Source organism: Sebastes umbrosus, chromosome 1 (genome assembly GCF_015220745.1).
Source record: "Sebastes umbrosus isolate fSebUmb1 chromosome 1, fSebUmb1.pri, whole genome shotgun sequence".
Lineage (NCBI taxonomy): Eukaryota > Metazoa > Chordata > Actinopteri > Perciformes > Sebastidae > Sebastes > Sebastes umbrosus.
In genome coordinates this window covers 24,818,509-24,839,751 of record NC_051269.1, presented here as the reverse complement: position 1 = coordinate 24,839,751, position 21,243 = coordinate 24,818,509, and the positions used below count along the sequence as shown (strand labels likewise).

At 39.7% G+C, this 21,243-nt stretch overlaps 1 protein-coding gene across 3 annotated transcripts in view; it reads right to left on the bottom strand.

Moving 5' to 3' along the window:
- The window catches only part of LOC119485726 (metabotropic glutamate receptor 7), a 334,706-nt gene that overhangs the window by 79,326 nt on the left and 234,137 nt on the right, over nucleotides 1-21,243 (bottom strand). For all 3 annotated transcript variants that reach the window (XM_037765486.1, XM_037765478.1, XM_037765494.1), the window contains exon 7: nucleotides 11,718-11,857. In XM_037765486.1, the coding sequence (XP_037621414.1) occupies nucleotides 11,718-11,857 (140 nt within the window). The remainder of the gene's footprint in view (nucleotides 1-11,717; nucleotides 11,858-21,243) is intronic.

Sequence of the window (21,243 nt, the reverse complement as noted above, 5' to 3'; positions counted from 1 at the left end):
TCTTCTTCTTCTTTATTAACAACCAATTCACCATCTATAAATGATAGCTATTATAAAGTATTACCTTTAAATCACATAGAACTATTTTGTTTTCCATATAAACTGAGTAGCCTTACTTACTGTTAAAATAATATATGTCATGCTCAACTAAGACATGTAGTGACTCTGCTAAAAGCCTGTAAATAAAGAGGGAAAAAACTATTTCCACAAATACGTTATATAAACATAATCATAATAGCTGCAGTGGTATTAAAGTTTATAGTTCCTCACACAAAAAGTGAGGAGAATTTTAATCTCTTTCTTCTCCAATAAAGCTAATCACACAGGCATAGAAGATGCCATACCATAATGTGTGCCCGTTTATTGCCCCAGCTTATTGTCTGCATTGCAGCTCCCATCCTTGATCCTCCTTTCCTAAACTGCATCTGATAGGCCGTCTAAATGCTTTTGCCAAAATTATAGCAAGAAGCATGCAGGCTTTTAGGGTCATAGAAAGGCAAGATTCCTCTGCTTCTCCTTCATTTTACACCATTTCACCGACACTTTCATTTTCCATCTTCCACACCATGAATATACAGACAGGCCTGGACTTGTTGGGAGATGAGTTCATCATATTTCTCCCCCTTTCTGTCTGTTTCTCCATTTCTTCCCACTTTCTCATTGTCTGCTTTGTGGCATTTGCTTCCAGTGACCTTCGTCTCTTGAAGTGACACTGATGTGCCATCGTGACAGCTTCTGTCTCTCCCAGCTACAGTACAGAGGGAGGGAGGGAGGACACGGTAGGACAGCTAAGATCCAAATAGGTTTCCTTCCGTCTGTGTGTCTGATCTTAGTCAGTGTTTTATTTTGTCTTGGACAAAAGCATCAGATCAAGAAAGATGATTATAAATATCACTATTTTGCGCCACACTGTGATGGTTTGGGCCTCAAACTGATTATTTTATTTCTGGTTCAAGAGTTGACATTGTAATTAAACCATGTGAGAAGTTTAGAGGGGATATGTCGGTATTTCCATCCACGTTTCATGCACATTTTTGATTTGCCTAAGTGAAAGGAGAAGCAATTCAAAAATAAATATCTGTCTCTTTAGCTGCTATATATCTCCAGTACGTTCACCAGCTAGTCTCTAACTGAGTCTATCTATATTGGTTGCAGCTGAGCCAGCCCTTTCTCATTCCCAGGGCGTTCAATACCAAGGCTTTGTCACGGCCGTCGGCATTCTGTACCGCTGCACAAGGCACCCTTTGCGCTGGTAAGAAATGCACGCACGTTCCATTAACTACGATGTAAACCCATCCACGGCAACAGTAAACGCTCCGAGAAAGTGCGCCAGGAGTGTGGCGACGTAGTTTGAAGAGTGAAAAGACACACACCAGGCGGACGGGAGGGGAGGTGGATGGGTCCAACAGACACAGGGCTTTCATCCAGGAGACTGCTGTTCGTGTCCCGTGCACTAAGTTTCACTTTCACATTACAATCAGCTGTTCATGTCCCGTGTTCACAACGTTCAGTGTCATTTTCACTGTACAAACCTAGTAGTTTAAGCCCAACCATGTATTTATTTCTATAGTGGTTGTATTGCCTAAATTAAATAAAAAAGTGATGCCAAAGCGGCGGTATGTGACGAGTTGGGATGAGAACAGTGGCTTTTTACAGATTTTTCTCTGAAAATGACGCTATAAGAGCGCTGAGAGTGAACCAGTACAGTAAAGTTGTGGGCTGGACAGATAAACAATGAGCTGAAAGCCACTATAAAGCTCAGAGAAGCTGAGGGGAGCTGCAGATTCAGCTGATCATTCTGGAGGTTCAACACTACCAGAGACATTGTTATTATACAAAATATCTATTATAGGTGATTACAGTGTTATAAACTGAATATATTCAAACCGAGAGATATCATTAAGGACTACAGTGAGGGAGGGGAGCTAGGGCAGATGCTCGCAGAGTAATTTGTGTCTCATTCAGTGGCAACGAGAGCCATGTGGAAGACTTCCCGTCGCCTCACGGCCTTCGCTGCTTCAGACGACACATGAACATACCCCGAATGCACAAAGTATCACGTAGCATGCATAATCACATTGGCCCTCTGAAGAGACCAACTGCCAGGCTAATACACAAGGCGTTTACTGAGGGGGAAAAGAAATTACAACTGATGAATTGAATTAATCTCAATTGAGGCTGGGAATGGGATGAAACGGGGTCTCCAGCCTGGAGAGGATTAGCAGCAGATGTCAAGAGAGAGAGGAGGGGAATGAATGAGGCAAAAATATTGTCTGTGTCCTGTGGCGTCCTTCTCTTTAATGATAAGAAATTACACCTTCCCCCTTTGTGAACAGTTTAAAGACTTCAGGAAGTCTACTGCGACTGACAAAGTGCAAACTCTTCATATTACGCATTATCTCTATGTTATATTGTTTCCCTATCCAGGGCTGTGGATACTAAACACAGTTCCACAGGGCTTTTGTTGTGTCGTAGGAATGTGCAGAGTCATCATCGGAAGCTCCCATTTTCTAAATGAAGCTGGTAATCCTGTATCATGGATATGAACAATTTAATCCTCCCATATAAATTCCACAGTGAGTGAGATTACATTGTGGCAGCTTTGACGAGGTAATCCAACATGTTCCTAGTTTCATTGTCCGCTTAGATTTTCCATAATTTATTTGTTTTACCAGACTTTTGCTGCGCTGTCAACTCATGAATGAATACTTTGGTAACACATCATTTTACAGGTCTGCAAATTTCATGGTAATTAGGTGATAATTAGCAAGTAACCTATTTAAATTTTTGGGAATTACTGCCAAATTACCTCAATATTTACCTCAAAATGTATCGAAAATTACTTTATAATAAACATGATTTCATAATCATATGCTAAAATAGCATATAATTGTTAAAATATATGCATTCCTGTGCGCTTGTTGTGCACTGCTCGTCATCGGAGGTGGATAATGAAACTAATTGAAGAAACTTCTGATCAGGCACAAATCTCACCACTGTGTGACTTATTGTCAACATAAATGTAACCTGGTAGCTGATGTAATGATTCAGGGAGCTTTTTTAAAGAAATTTCAAAGAAGTTATTTGCTAATTATTATCTATTTACCATCAGACATGGAAATAAAGAATATCAATTAACTTTGTATTCTTTTCCTAGAAATGTATTAAATAAATACAGCGGAATATGATTATTAAATAATGTTTAACATGTACGTATCACAACAACAGCTTGTATATCCGCCGTCCTCTGCCTTCCTGTTTCCCTTTTGGAATGACGAATACAGACTACCGCCATTTACTGGTGTGGAGACTTATTCCTCTCACGCAGGCGCAGAACGTACAGTACGTGTTAACTGGTCGCCAGCTGTAGTCTTTGCTGTGTGTTCAAATGCAACTAGTCGGTCAAGACAAAGGCGACGTGAGGTAACGCAACAGTTGGTCTTCACCGCCTCTAGTTCTTTGACTAGAGACGGACTTAAACCTAACTGCGGCCGTTACTGTAATTTTGTTGCCTAAACCTGACCGCGATCATTTCACAGTCACAATGTGGCGTCTAAATGACACACAAATAGCTGTTTCACGACGTTAAACCTGTGGCGTATAAATGACATGCGAAAAGCCTAAAATGTGTTATCGTGAAATGGATGGAAATATCGTGCTATTTATACACCGGGTTGAATAATGACACGGTGGGTTGACATTGGAGTCATGTTGGAGTTAGTCTGATACAGATGCCAAAGGGTGTCATATGCGTCGGTATCAAGACGCTGAGGCCCACTGGGAGTGAGACCAGGCTGGAGAAAAAAACCTCTTCTCCTTCTTTTTGAGTTTGTAAATCCTAAAATTCTACTTAACATTCAAACATTATCATGACTGTTAGGTTATGAATAACACAATCTAGCTGGGATAGAAAAAACACAGAAGTGTGTGTGTGTGTGTGTGTGTGTGTGCGTGTGTGCGTGTGTGTGTGTGTGTGTGTGAATATACTAATACATGTGATTTGTCCTGAGGAGTTTTCAGCTACAAAGTTAAAAGAGTGGTCCTGGGTGGATTCTAGCAGCAGAGTGAGAGAGCTGTCCTGGTGCAGATTATGGCCACATAAACCCTGACAGAGACCCATCAGACCGAAACCTAGTCTGATTGACCCATTAAGCCACAGCAAAGCCCTGCCAGCAGGGAACTACAGACAGAGAGAAGAAGAAGGACGTGTGCATGGGAGAAATAAAATGCTGCTTTTCTACATTTGTAACAAGTAAAACTCAGTTTACTAGAAGTTATTTTGTTTTCAAGGATTAAAACAATAGTCTCACGGCACTTCGTGAAATAGTCATGGAATTTAATTTATTTGATTCATGTACATAGACACAAATTTCCCTTTTTTTATGTGACACTTAGCACGACTTTCAATAACGTGTTTTTCTTGCGTTTTCCTACGAATGTCCAGCAACACGTGATGCACGTGTCAATTTCTGCTCTAGTCTTAATAAAATAAAATAAAACTACTTTTTAGGTTTAGGAAGAGATCGACTTGGTTAGGCTTAGGCAACAAACTACTAACTTAGGCTTGGTGAAAGATCGACTTGGTTAGGTTTAGTGAAAGATCAAGTTGGTTAGGCTTAGGCAACAAACTACTAAGTTAGGCTTAGTGAAAGATCGAGTTGGTTAAGCTTAGGCAACAAACTACTTAGTTAGGTTTAGGAATAGATTGACTTGGTTAGGCTTAGGCAACAAAACTACTTAGGTAGGCTTAGGAAAAGATCGACTCGGTTAGGCATAGGGACAAAAGTCCTGTGTCTTTTGACCCACCCATCCACCCCGACCTCCTCTCTACGCAGCATTCGCCACTCTTTATACTTCCCGGTACACAATTACATGGATTACATACAAATTGATTTTGTGCTGACCATCACGGAAAAATTTTAAATTTGTGTCTATGTACACGAATCAATACATTAAATTGTGTGACTATTTCACGAACTGCTGTGCGACTGGGATTATTAAAAACATATAATGTGTAGAAATAGTCTTATGTAGCAGAATCACTTGACATTTTTTTTCCCTCTAGTCCATGAATATATCACCAGACGCATGATATAATAGGACATGTAGGGCAGATCATGTATGTCAGTGTGGTACATTAGGATAATTGATTCATACATAACATGGCAGAAAGCCCCCCCAGGGCCGGGGTTTCCTTCTTCTCCGACTCTGTTAGCAGCAAGTTCAAACAAAGGTTACTAATCTTCTAAATATGCTGATTGCTCTTCTGCGCCTTGATCTCGAATTGCCACGGAAAGTCAGTGTACATGTACCTCGGCTAAATCATATTAGCTTCGACTGTCACGCTTGAACATATAGTTTCAGTAATAGCTCCCCTTTGTAATGTGGAGAGCAGCACACACCACAAAATGCACACAAAGGAATTATGGGGATAGAGGGAAAGGAGCAATAATGGGAGGCCTAATAGCAACAGCTCTGCCACATCTGGCTTACCGGGGGCTATGGAGGTGAATAATTTAGTATTGTGAAGAAGCAGAGGCATGGCCTTGAATGCAGAAGCATAAGAATGCTGCGGATCCAATCACAGCTATAGCGTTCGGAAACATGACTGCTTTATACCTGCTGAGGACACAACGACAGGAGTGACACATGACGCATATGTGATATCTTTCTCTCCGACACCAGAATATTTGATCCTCAACAATTGTAAGAAAACAATACACAGTGGTGGGAGAGTAAGGAACTGAAATCAACATTTTAAAACAAGTTTTGAAAGTTTAAAGCAGACGTGTAGAGGTGTGTATACGCATGAATACAGTGCATACTGACCACATTTCATGTAATCTGTTGTGTTAGCTGACTTTTATTCCTTGACTGTTCCATGACATCACATTCATAAACGGCCCGCATTCTTCACATTAAAGGGACTGTATGTAAGTTTTTATACTTATAATTTAGGGCTGTCAATCGACTAAAATTTTTCTTCGCGATTGATCGCATGATTATCCATAGGCAATCACGACTAATCGCAAATTAATAACTGTTCAAAATGTACCTTAAAGGGAGATTTGTCAAGTATGTAATACTCTTATCAACATGGGAGTCAGAAAATATGCTTGCTGTATGCATATGTATGTATATAGTTATTATTGGAAATCAATTAACAACACAAAACAATGACAAATATTGTCCAGAAACCCTCACAGGTACTGCATTTAACATTAAAAATATGCTCAAATCATACCATGTAAACTCAAGCCCAACAGGCAACAACAGTGTGTCAGTGTGCTGACTTGACTATATCATAAAGTGGGCATGTCTGTAAAGGGGAGACTCGTGGGTACCTATAGAACCCATTTTAATTTTTCCAGTTTTGCACGGGGTACCCCTCTTGAGTTACTTTTGGACGGACCAGGAATGGCGTGTCAATATACGCTCCTTACATGCATAGTGTCCTTTTAAAATAAACTTCCATTTCCACAGGAAGTTAGGGTTAAGCAACACAACCACTTAGTTAGTGTTAGGAAATGGTCGTGGATGACATTTTACTATACTGAATAATGACTCATGGGACTGACTATAGCAACGAGTCACATGACTAAAGACTGACGTGGCAAAATAAATCAACGTTACTTTTAGTTTCACACGGGACACCAACACCGGTCTCCTGGTTGAAAGTCTTGTGTTTGTTTGACCCATCCACCACCCCTCCACCCCGCCCCGCTGTTAATACTATATCACTTGCTCCGACCGTTGAATAATGGTGTGGGTGGGTTTACATTGGAGTTAGTTGAAAACCCAGTTCATCACATACTGTTGCTAAAGGGCGCCTCCGTGCGTCGGTTTCCGATGCCGAGGGGCGCTTACAAAACGGCGGTGTTTGATAAGTTGAGAGTAAGAACGGGTTGGTATATAGCCTATGCAGTATCTTTCAGGAAATACTCCAGCTAGCAGTGTCAAAAGTAAAAGTACTACAAAAATGCCCCTTTTCAGTGTTATACTATTTAAGTCTGTATTATATTATTGGCTTCTTATTTCTGATGCATTGATGTATAAGTACAATTTTATTGTTGTAGCTGGTCGAGGTGGAACTAGTCTTAGATAATGTAGGCTTTATACTACTGAGTAGTTTCATCTAAAACAAAGTGAATCCATAGTAGACCCACCTACCAACACACCAGTGTTGTACTGGCTTGAAGTCATACTTTGGTATCTATTAGGATGTGGAATCAACACGACTTGGTAGCCTATTATGTGTTTTCACTATGCATGTGCAGGATTTTCATGCTGTGCACACCTCCACAGTTTTACTATACATCAGTGTACATCCCATAATATGAATGCAGTTCTCTTGCAGATTGATCTCCTCTGATTCAACACATTGTAAACTCTTGCTGGGATCACACACGCACTCATATACACAGCCGAAACCAGCGTGTTCAGATAGATTCATGAATGATGCTGCTCGAGAAACTGTATTCTCCAGAGCAACACAGGGACTTAGCCCAACTTTCTGGAACGCAGCGGCTGTTACTGGAGGATAACTCTGGTTAATAATTCAACATCACTTTGCTTTTGAGCATACAGTATCTCTGGAAACTGAAAAACAGAACACGAGCCTCTGAGTAGAATAATCAAACACTATCAGCTGCGAGTATATGGAAGCTTAAAAACACAGACGCTACTCCACAGGTGAAGAAATGGAAATTCTTCCTAATTCTGACTTTTTCGTCTCTTCACTGAGGAAAATGGATGTTTTAAGTACATGTTTTATCAGAATAGACTTTAAACAAATGCAGACATCCACTTGTTCTGCTTCCTTTGCTTTTCTGTCTATGCACTGAACAAATGTCTACTGACAAAACAAAGACTCCACCTACAATCATGCTATAGCAGCTCTGTGAGGCTGTACTTAGATACAGCGCTGCTTTGAGCTAAATGCCAACATCAGCATGCTAATATGCCCATAATGTTAATGCCAACATGCTGATGTTTAGCAGGTATAATGTTTATCATGTTCATCATTTTAGTTTAGCCTGTTAGCATGCTAATATTTTGTCCCAGATGCTACGCATTGTACTGCAAATAAAAAAATTCTCTGCGGCCCAAAAAACATTCCCCCATAGAACTCCATTATAAAAGACACATCTGTGAACAAGACAAACTGCAAGTCAATTATTAATTTTTGTATTATACATTTTCTATCCATGTAGGTTTTATATTCGTAAAACTTTCTAGAAAAGCTATTTTAATGTGTGTGACGTCATCTCAATGTACAGATGCAGCCACCTAGAATTTCCCTTCCCAGCTTTGTTCCAGCCGAACGCCAGGCGGATCCAAACCGCTGGGAGTCCCCCCCTTCTGTTTCCAGACAGGGTGTGTATGGCAAACCATTTTAAAATTGAATAGCTAAGCTTGACTATCCGGAATTAACATTAGAGATATCCACAATTTAATTTTGACTAGTTGTAATTACGTTGTGACTAGTCAGAATTTGTATTCAAGATATCTATAACGTTATTCTGACTAGTCAAAACGACAGTTAGAGACATCCATAATTCAGTTCTGACTATCCTAAATAAGAGTTACAGATACCGCAAACGTCATTATGACTAGTCAGAATTGTTCCCATTGGCTATTGGCCCAACAAAGCATCTGAATCAAGGAATTTGTAGCGAACGAGAGCTGTTTGCTTAAGAGTTGTGGTAGCAATTTACAGCATATTGTAGATTTATTGTCTCCAGACACACTTTACAAATTCACACGGCTGCAGTGCAACGCCATAGTATGATTGAATAGCTTCCGCCTCCCACTTGCTGTTGCTGCTGATGTAATTACAGATATCTGCAACGTCATTTCGCCTAGTCAAAACTCTAATTCAAGATATCTGTAATTACATTTTGACTATCCCTAACTCCAGTTTGAGATATCTGCTACGTCATTTCGACTAGTCATAATTCCAGTTCAAGATATCTACAACATTATTCTGCCTAGTCAAAATTTTATTTTAGATATCTAAAAAAGACTATATAGATATCTACAAATGAAGGGAATTACAGATATTTTGAACTGGAATTTTGACTAGTCATAATTCAGTTGCGGATATCCGCAATGTGAATTACGGATATCCACAACTGAATCGTTGATATCCGTAATGAGAAACCCCATACATCTGAATGGCAAAAGCAGTTTGAATCATACTAGTCCAAATTTGATTACGGATATCTAAAATTAGAGTTTTGCCAAGTCAAAATAAAATTAGGGATATCTTGAATTAGAGTTTTTACTAGTCAAAGTGATGTTGCAGATATCTCTAATGAATATCCTGTCTAGCTATTAGATGTTAAAACGGCTTGACATAGGATGTATCTAGATTCCACTGTAAACACGCCAATTCAGTCAACTGCAACCCAGTTCTTCTACTACGTCCATGAGCGGAACAAGAGTAGCGGTTTAGAGGGTGGACGATGGATGATAAATACAACCAATGTAAATACGTCTGAAATGTAGTGTTCTATTCCTTCATTCACTTTATACTTTGTTCTCTCCCTGCTGAACACATTCCTTTAGTGTGGTCCATTTGGCTCCGTTGTGCCGAGCCGGATCAAACAGACTAATAAATTTGTAAACCCTTCACACTATCAGATAATCTCCTCTGACTATCTGTCCTGAGCAAGCCGCCAATTAGGAAATGTGAGGATGGACGAATGTGGTGTGAACTGGCCTGATAATCCTCCAGTGTGTCCCAGTCTGGCTCGGATAAAAACACATTACAGGGAAAGCAAATGTAACACCAGTCAGTATTTCAAAGGGAGTTATTAATATAGTTGGATGCAAATAGTTTAGATCTGGTGAGAGGGATGTTTGCTCTGTTCCCCTTTAAAACTGCAGTAATTGACACATGTAATGCATTGATAGATGCACCTGCGTGCATAAGCAAAGGTATATTTTTGTCCTATGGATCAGGTGTCATACATCTGTGGGTGTTTTTCATTCTGCTAACTCTCCTCCCGTCAGTCTGCCATCTGATCAACAAAAGAACCAACAACTGTCTTCAATCTTTGGAAAGATTTTTCTCATCATGATCTGTTTTTTTCTTCTTTTTAACCTACGACATGGATAATATTACAGTCAGGCAGAGCAGGAGAGTGTTGTCTTTCAGCAAAAACATATTTTAATTCTCCATCGCCATTTCCATTCAGCAGTTTAACATGACTGGAGATCCGCACATCGGGTAGACATTATAGTCTGATCGTCCATTATTTTTGAGTTTGTTTTAAGTTTTTATGTCATTCACAGTGGTGTTTGTATTCAAATCCGAACATTCAAATTTTGGTCAAAGTATGTAGGTTTTAGCGTCAAAATGCTATTTTCCCAAGCCCTTCAAAAAACGCTTTCCCCACGTGACCTGACGTAGGTTTTTGCATGATACTGCTACATATACAATATGGTCAGTGTATTGCATACAGTAACTTAGATGGCGGTCGCCATGCTCCCTGTTTGGAAAAACAGACAGGAGTACCAGCAGAAAGCTAAGCAATATATTGATGTGGACGCCACGTTAGTTTGGATCGGAAAGTCACACAATAACACAAACAAACTAACCTATCGATGCCGAGATAGACCAGCAACTCCTGCTCTGCGAGGTAAAATTACTGTTTTTGTGAATGGAGTCTGGCGGCTTTGAAGACAGTGATATAACAGCTTCAGTTCCCCGTCAGAGAGGGCTGTCTCAAGCCTCAATTAATTTTACCTCGCTGAACACGGTAGTATACATAAAACCCCACTTTGAAAAATCCGAACCATCCCTTTCAGTTATTTCCACTCAGCTAGTGCTATAGTCCACATTGTTCATATCCTTGTTGATTAGCTTACTTTGGTAACCTACGTCACTGCTTTTTGCTAATGGCTGAATTGGTGTTAACCTTACCCACCAGATGGTTACAGAACCATTTGAGAAGCCGTCATTGTAAACTGTTTGGAAAAGGGCAGGCACTTCAAAAAAATACTGGACACACCATCTGTAAATCAAACTCTTGCCTAAGACAGTCGGGTGAAGAGCAAAAACATCTTTTTCATCAAGAAAAGCCTGCAGTGCAGTTCTTTGCTCTTCTTTCAATGAAGAAATACTCTCCAGTTCTGATATAACTGATGCTATTGCAGCATCTATGCTAACCTCTTCAGGAGCCACCATTGCTGTTTAGAACAAATAGTCGCCTCTCTGTATTGCCTCACACACACAACTAAACCACGCCTGTAGCTGCAGTAGCTCCTCACAAGATGCTGATTGGTCCGTGGTCTGGCTTGCCGGCCACAAATGCACTCCTTGTAGTCTAACAAGATGGATTTTCGTGTGATATGTGATCCCACGAATCTCACGTAATCTGGTGGCATTACGAGAATACAGCTGCCGTGCAAGGTAAAGTAGCTTTTTCCATTTGAAAAAAAAAAACAATGCAGAGGGAGCCGCCCTTTAAATAATGAATTTACAAAGAAAATATAAAGAAATCTAGCCGCAATTCATTCAAATTTTAAAAATGCATCGGAAGCCTGAAGTAATTTACACACTGTGGTTCCATTGATCTATACACAGTATAAATACAGAACCTTTTTTTATTGTTGTTGTTTTTTTAGATTTTCATTTTTTGCCCACTAATGTGTATTTAGTTCATGTACACTTAAAAACAACCAAATATTTAAATGTGATATAAACTCACATTGAGCTGCAGGGTCTCGGTCCACTGTCCAATCACGCGGTAGCCCGACCCGGTGGCGTTGTTCCACTGGTACTGAAACAGGTCGTAGCGTCCGGGGGCATCGCCATTACGGTTGAAGGTCACTGAAGTACCAGCACTTCCTGTGGAGGACAAATAGCCATTTAGTTACTGGGTCACTTGAGCAATAAATCAGCCAACCGGTAAATCAATAAATCAGTCAATCAAGCCACACTTTAAAGGTCACCACGTAGATTGGTTAAGCGGTAAATGGACTGCATTTATAGCTTGCGTATATCCAAACCGCTTTAAGCTTTAATGTACTGATGGCAGTGAGCTACCCTGCAAAGGATGACCATCAGGAGAGGTTTTGGGTTCACTGTTCAAGTTTGATGGTGATATATATCCAGTATGTGTGTATATAATATAGTCCGTGTGTATTCCCTACATTAACTTAGATGGCGGTCGGCATGCTCCCTGTTTGGAGAAGCAGACAGGAGAACCAGCAGGGAAGCTAAGTGTGGACGCCACGTTAGTTTGAAAACTAAAGTCACACAATAACACAAACAAACTAACCGATTGATGCAGGTAAAATAACAGTTTTTGTGAATGGAGTCAGGTGGCTTAGAAGACACTGATGTAACACTTCAGTTCCCCGTTGGAAAGGACTGTTTGAAGAGCTCCAACTGAGTCACTGTCTATGGAGAAATGAATGGGACTTCATGACTTTAAATGAAGTGGATAAAAGCACTGAATGAATGTGTATGGAAGAATAATTAACATGGCTTTATTTATCAATAGCTTGTTAGTTTGAATACCAGCCTCCCCTCTAGCCTGTAGCGTGGTAAACACCTGACAGTAAATAGTTTTTGGCACTTTCTCAGACTTCTCTCTCAGTATGGGTTGTCTCTCTGACCTCCCTGTCCTCTCTCTCTCTTTCTCTTTTATTATTCCTCTGTTCTTTCTACTCTGCGACGCTGCGAGCCGCCCTGAAAGACACTGTGTTTATTTACTTTGGCTCGTCGTGGCTTTTGGTGTGGGCCAGGAGTCTCTTTCAAGTCTGCATTTAATTTAGAGTGAAAGGGTGGGAGGCAGATAGAGAGGAAAATAGAAATGTGGTTAAAAGAGAGAAAGAAAGAGCAGGAAAAGGCTGACAGGCGGAGGAGAGGGGACAGATAGTGTTGGGCTTCCTCTGCTCAAAATGAAACACAAAGAGAAATTTCCTCCGGTCAAAAATAACTGTTTTGGCAGGAAACTCTGCAGCTCCTTTATTATTATGTTTTTCTCTTCTGAAGTTTGAACCGTCCTCAGCACCTACACACTAACACAACTAACTCTTTTTTTTATTTTTCTCTTTAATATTTTACCATGCTTTGAATTTACTTTTAAAACATTTCATATTTTGTGTTTGCAGCATTATGTATAATACTTGCATGTCACAGAGAGCCAGATAGTGCGTGCCTTTCCCTGTCTAATGATACATGCTAAGATGTGGATCTTATTTGTTTGCTTGACGCATTATTCATCTCTGCAAGAATAAAGTGTATGAGAGCATGCATGCATGCATTAGTGCAGCCATGGTTATGATTCTGTGCTTACGTGTTTGGTGGGATGGCTGGCTCATGCTAATGTACCGAGATCTCTGCATTAATGTAGGCAGACTGTCATCCCACATAACACAAGAATGAATTCTCTCCGTGTGTTAACTCCAGTCTGCTTCCTGTTCAACCACTTAAATGTCTAATTGATCTGTTTGCATTGCACTTTGTCACATTTAGTTTTTATCGATACACCGACTTCCGTCATTTTATATTGTCTTTTATGAATTGTGCAGCAAATTTTCAGTGACATTAATGAGAATGTGTTCATTCAACACACACTCCAACTCATCAAATACCGCCGCTTGGTCAGTGCCCCTCAGCATCGGAGACCGGCAAACGGGGTATCCCTCTTGCGTTACTTTTGGTGGGACCAGGGACAGCATGTCAATATACATTCGTTACATGCATAGTGTCCTTTCAAAATAAACTTCATGTGACTTGACATTCTGAACACTTGACACAAACGAACAGCTGATTGTAAAGTGAAAGTGAAATGTAATGAACCAACAGCGGTCTCCTGGATGAAAGCCCTGTGTTTGTTGGACCCATCCAGTTTTTTTAATTTCCAAACGTGATCCCACTCATCCAGGACTGGAGATTGAAAGCAATTACGTATGTTCCCAGAAGAGGAGCACTTATCTGGGATTGCAGGTCTACATGAATCTGAAACAGCAAACTGGTTCTAATCGCCTCTCCCGTTCCTTCTGAATCCATCACATTTCAATACATTTATGTGTGTTTTTTTCAGATGACACAACTACAGCTGATGATGCTGCTGCTGAGGATGAAGATGATGGGCTGTATGTACGAGTGCTTTTAGAGTAGCAGACTGAAGTTAAAGCAAAGTGGCCGTCTATTTATCTAAAGTGGAAAGCAATAACGGAACATGTGTGGTTGCAGTACATACAGGTAGCATGGGGCTTACTATATATGTGACATTGCGAAGTTCGGAAAGAAAAAGCTTTTTTCATCAAGCTTTTAGCCTTGTATTGCCTCCCCAGTGCTGTCCAGGTTATGTCAGTAAACCTTTGAAAAAGTCACTTAGACTGTTGTTCGAAAAGAGTTGAATTGGAAATATTTTTAACCCTTTGAGACCCGCGGGATCGCGGGCAATCCCGACCGACTTTACTGTCTTTCAGAGGCTGTAGCAGATTCAGTTTTAGAGCTAGAGGCAAGATATTGAAATCCACTGGTACCAACCATGTCATGCTAGCTTGTCGGGAAAGAGGCTAAATAATGCTTCAAAGTTGGGCTAAATTTGGCGAGGAAGAACTGGCATGGACATTTTCAAAGGGGTCCTTTGACCTCTGACCTCAAGATAAGTAAATGAAAATGGGTTCTTTGTTTACCCACATGCCTCCTCTTAAAAGACACGCCTTCTTTATGATAATCACATGCAATTTTTGAATGCAGTATAAATTAGTTATTTTCACCTATTCTAAAATGGTGTATTTGAATATTTCTGCATACTGGGGTCCCTAAACAGTCTTGGAATAACATAATTGGATATGACTAGAAAGCTGAGAGTGGTTAGGATCCAATGAGCCCAACTGTATTAATGTGTGATGATGTTAGTCCCCATAGTAGCCATTTCATTGTATTGAGACCATTTTTTGAAACGTGACCTCACTGTATAAAATGACTTGTTGTGACCTCTAGGATAATCACAGCCTCATGAAGCTTTACAACCACACACTAGAGACCTAGGGCATTCAGAGGATGAATTGCTTTCTTAGGTAGATTGACAAAAAATGGGTTTCTGAGCATTTTCCAGAACCGAAGTGCTTGCCATCGAATCACTGAAAAACACAATTTCTGCAGAAATCTCCAAATGTCAAGAAATTCTGATACCAAATCCCAGCATGGCTTTTTCTATGGTGTTCCTCGAGGTCTTGGTGTCTTAATGTGGTATTTTGGGGCGATTATTGATCATTTTTATCAATTCTCGAGTGGTAAAAAATTATTAAATTTAGCACCAAATCTGTGTAACAAATTGTATCAACCCAAAAATTGCTGCCACAACTTATGAGACATAATAGAGCATGGGAATGGACATCATATACTTCTATCATAATGTTCTAAACCCTGATACACTTTCACAATTTATTTCAAATAATTAATTAATTAATTAATTAATTAATTAATTAATTAATGTTTATTTATGATTTATGACTAGAACAACTTGACACACAGTGCTGAGCTGCATCTTAAATTAATCTTCAGCTTTCAGATGATGTACACCAATTCTATGTGACGTCTACTGTTGACCTGCTAACTCCCCCTAAAGACCTCATGTACCCCCCTAAAAGAGACAACAACAGTTCTATTGTGGGTCTCAGAGGGTTCAAGAGCAAAGACAGAAGAAAGTAAAAGAATAAAAACCTTTTATAACTTGACATTTTATGGGTAAAAAGCATCATGGAGTGTTTTAATAACTGTTATCAAGAATCTGAGTCTCATGATCGAGCTTCCACATCTTATCTTCTATCTTGGTGTCTCCGGCTCAAAGTGCTTCAGTTTAATGAAAAATGTGACTGCCTTTAATCAGAACTCTTACTGTGTCAAACAGAGAGATTGATCGACAGCTGGGATCACAAAGAAATAGACCCCCAATCTTAGAGAAAAGCAGACTTTTTAGTCTATCTGTTGTCTGTCTGCTGTTGAGTAGCTCAATTACTAATTCCTGCCATGACCAGACAACTGCTTCAGATCAATACTCAGGTTAATAGCTACCACAGGCAACACGGGCCGACCTCTTGATATAAAATGTATTTTGTTTCTCAGTCGATATTTGGCTCATGTTTGTTTCAATACGGATGCCGGGAAAAAACAAAAGGCAAGAAATCTTCTGTCTCTGGTGGAAAATGGAGAGTTTTATGTTTTGTATCAATAATTTTCTTTCTTTATAGTAATCAATTTTTTAATTGATTGTGATCTGACAGAAATACATTGTTATCTCAGAAAATATCTGTTTATAAAGAAGGTCAGGCAGGAAACATTCAGCAGGTGAAGGCAGACATGCTGTGGGCTGATTCCTTCACTTCTTTTGTAATTATTAAGACTCTAATAAACGGTGAGTGAGCAGTTCAACTGCCACTTTGATTTTAAATTAGCACACTGCAGGCTTTGCTAATTACCTGATAAACGGATCTCTCTGGAGAGGCACATTTCTGCAGCCCTGTCTTGTGCTATAAAACTATGCAAATAATAAAACAGGTGAAACTGCAAAATAGCTTATTGTGAAAATTAGTGTTAAACCTTTTGCATATATTACATTATATTACCTGTTACAACTTATTACTTTGGAGGGTATAAAAGGGCCAAAACTAAATATATAAATACATAACTCATTATATAATTAAACGATTAAATTCATGAATAATTACGTATTGTAATGCTTAATTGTCACCATAAATAAATAAACAAATTTAATGTTTTAATTTATTTATTTATTCATTTAATATATTTATATACTGTATATATCAGGGCTGTCAAAAGGTATAATAACATGTTAACGCAAATTTGTTTTAACGTCACACATTTTTTTAATGCATTAACATAACTTGTGATTTTTAGGTTTAGCGGGCTGAGTATCTAGAGTGAAGATACTGGTATCATAGGAAACTAGAAAACATAAGGAATCCACTGGTATTCCCCCTCCCATGTTGTTAAGAGTATCAAATACTTGACAAATCTCCTTTTAAGGTACATCTTAAAGAGATGAGAAATGTGCAATTAATTTGCGATTAATCACGATTAAATAATTAAATTGACTGATAGCCATAATATATATATATATATATATATATATTCCCAGTGGTCCAAAGGTATGCTAGCCAGTCCGAAGATACCAATGGGCCGAGCACCAAGAATTGCAGAGAAATGACCAAAAACGGTACATTTTTTGCAATTTCATATGCTATTTTTCATCATTAAATTCACTTCTGAGAATTTTTGAGGTGAGAAATTAACTGTGTTATTTAGAATGTTGGCAGTTTTACAAAAAAATGATAGCTGGATCTCATCTGGTGCACCAGTTTGTGGAGCTGCTCTACTTTGAATAATGTATATATATTATATTTTATATAATTAAAAGTTGTAAAATTTGCTCCAACATTTTTGGAGTTGAGAAGCTCCACAAACCAGATGTGATCCAGCCAGCACATTTTGGATTTGCCATCAATTTTCGTAAAACTGACGATATTCGAATTTTTTCATCCTAAATTGAGTTTTTTCTCGGTCCTGTGTTTTGTGTCCCATCCCTCATCTCTGACCTCCACCCCTTATGGAGTTTCATGCTGTCTTTACTACAGTGCCTGACTTCTGCTTTTGTCATAATTATTACCCTCACTAGAGGTGTCTTTTATACCTTCTTTCGGTGATCTACCATGTGAATAGATGATAAAACCTACTAGTGTGTGTAGTAGGCCCCTACTGACCCACATTTATGGGGCTTATAGTTAGACTGATGGCCTGACAACAGTCTAAGCAGCTGTTTTCTTACAGTGTGAAACGTGAGGTTCAGTCTTTCTCACCACAACAATAATTTGTGTACAGTCCCTTCGGTTTATGCAACAAAAACACTTTAATGAACGTTTGTCTCATGCCTCCATCACTGCAGACAACAATCTTTCCCTCATCGTAACTAAAGTCCTGTGAGTATCTTAACAAAACCATAAAAAGTGTAATAATGTTTTAGTTGCAACAGCTTGCATTATGTGTTGAATATCATCTCCTAATTATGCTGATAAAAGATATAATCCAGACGGCACAATGCTCCTTTCAGAATGTATAAGGTAACGCAAATGAGAAATATTGAAATGTGATTTTTAGGAGGCAGGGTTAAAAATACACACCTCACCCCTTCAGCTCGAGGCTGCCAAAGTAAAGACAATAATGTCACGCTGTAATAACTCTGCATTTCATTTGCATTTTGGCTGGAGAAAGAAATGTCTTCGAAGGCCAATGCTTGCTCACTAAAGAGCTCGCTCTTCCATTATTGGAGATTTGAAAAGAGGAGCGGTTCCTCGGGCGGTTTATGTTCCAAAACTGTGTACTGCATGGAAAGTAAGTTAGGAAAGAGAAATCTTACCACCTGGCACAGTCAGCCACTGACTTAATGACCGACTTCAGAGAGCAGTCATTTTGTGCTATGGGGCTATAAAAGTCTTAATGATTGCCCCTTTAAGACCAAAGCTATACATCATCTCACTTTACAACACCTGTTCACCAACACACTTTCTGCCCTAAAAATGGAGTTCCACCACTGCTCAGTTGATTCTGTGCATCTTAAGTCTGTAGAACCTCCTCATGGTAAATTAGATTAATGCACCACTACACATTTAATATATATTTTATACTCCATTTTCAACCTGTTCTCAATCCCAACTCGTCAAATACCACCCTTTGGTAAGCGCAGCTCGACATCGGAAACCAAGGCATAGAGGCACCCTTTTAGCGACAGTATGTGACGAACCGGGCAGGCAGGCGGGAGAGGTGGTGGATGAGTCAAACAAATACAAGACTTTCAAGCAGGAGACAAGTGTTTGTGTCTCGTGTAAAACTAAAAGTAACTTTGACTTATTTTGTCACATCAGTTCGTAGTCACGTGACTAGTCGGCATCATCAGTCCCGTAGGTCCCGTGGGTCCCAAGTTAACGTCAACCACAACCGTTTCCTAACCCTAACTAAGTGGTTTTGTTGCCTAAACCTAAGGTCCTGTGAAAACAGAAGTTTATTTTGAAAGGACACTATGCATGTAACGAGCGTATATTGACACGCCGTCCTTGGTCCATCCAAACGTAAGAGGGGTACCCTGTACATCGATCTCCGATGCCGAGGGGCACTGACCAAGCTGCGGTATTTGAGGAGTTGGGAGTGAGATTGTGTGCTTCACGCGTGTCATTCGCCACCCAAAAAAACTATTGTTTATTTAACTATTGTTAAAGTCCAAACTTAGATTTAGGTAACAAAACCCCTTAGTTAGGTTTAGGAGTCTCTTCATGGTTTGGCTTAAAATACTGTAAGTATGTAAACTAAGCAAAATAAAAACGTACACAAACAACGTAACCTAAGTATGAAAAACATGTCACTAACGTCACTAAAAAACACCTCACAAATGTCACTAAGGTAACGAAGGTTACAATGTTGTAACCCTAGTTCTATAAGCACAGAGGGGAGCCCTCTACCAAGGATGACTTGTTGCTCCTGCGCCGCTAGCTGAAGAGGGAGTGGGATGGTCTGACAGCAGTGGATTCTGCCATATATACTGTTGGGTCCACACGTATTCGGGTAGGCACATCCTGATTGGCCGGGTACATTCATGCGAAGTTCAGTGGGCGAATGCGTGCTTGTGATTGGAGGAGAGTATTACCCAGTCAAGTGGAGGGTGGAGCTTGTGTGAGTTAAAACCTATACAACGAAACACCAGTCTCCAGTTGAAAGTCCTGTGTTTGTTGGACCCATCCAACTCCCCTCCCTCCCACTTTAAGCAGTCTCTCACTTTTTATTCTACATCACTAGCTCTGAGTGTAGCATATTTAAGCAGATGCATTTACATTGCAGTCAGTACAGACTATATAGCGTACAAATGACACGCCAAAAGCAAGAATGGCGTTCTTATTGCATGCTAAATGCCCCTGCAAATTCATACGCCATTTTGTGCGACCGGGCGGCCATTTCACAAGGTTAGAAATTAAATGGATGAATAATGTGTTATTCTCTGTGATACCAGTATGTACATGTACATTCCACTGCACCATACACTATACATGTTGCAGCACATAGCATTAAATTAGTTCAATTCCATATAGGCCTGTTGCTTCAAGCATAATTGTGACCCAAATTCAGTGTTCACTTTTATTTTCTCTGAGAGTTGTACTCCTTGGCCCCTCCAGATACTGAATCTGAATAAACCATAATAGTCTATGGACTCTACGATAAGATGAGTCTTTATTGATCCCCAGAAGGGAAATCAGTTTACACTCACTTTACACTGTTGGTCAGATCATTAATCAGATTACAGACAGTCTTTGTTTTCTGGGCTATATGTAAATCAGGGTTAGTCCTCCAGTCAAGAAGGAGGCGCTGATGCACCTTAAGTTCTTTTTTGGCAACTGACAAAAAACACCAGAAGAAGAAGAATTCCTGATCCTTAGTAGCTATCATAAACAAAAAACACATAATCTATGAGTTAGACAAACATTTTATCGTCTTCATGGCTCTAACTCACGTCGCTCTCACTTTTAAAGCCGTTAGTTCATATGAATTCTTGCTCACTCCTGCGGAACATTTCAGAGTATTTCTGCTTGCAGAAATATATTTTTGACCAATAAAATCCTTTGATCACAGTCATTCTGCATATTAAGTAGCCATGTGCTTCTGTTTGTTGCAAGGAGAGTGATTATTTTTGGGGCCTTGGATTAATGGCCGTTTTTACTGCCTCAACAACCAAATAAAGGACAATGTATTGCTTGAGATTGCTCAGCACCTGGTATACGATGAAGATGGTAATGTAGCTGATATGCACTTAATAATGTTATATTTTGGTCACGGAAGGAGGCTAGCCACAACAGCTTACATTAGCGTTAGCATCACATTTGGGGTCTGATTAGTTCATGTATTGTGTAGTTAACGTTAGCCCATTAGACACTCTCTGTCTGGATAGGTTCCTGTTGTGTGGAGTGGAAACAGAAATATTTAGGAGGAAACTCATTGAGAAAATGGAACACGACACCGGATCTGGTATGTATAGTTGTCAATAGTTGTTGAAAATGCGGTACGGGAATGCAGAAAATCCGGATGCAAATTGTTCCGCATTTTCACATCGCACTGGTGAGAAACAGCTTTTTATGGTACGTGCCCACAGGATCCATCATTTCCAGGCTTCCCATTCATTGTCTATGTAAGCAGCCGTGCAATGCATTCTG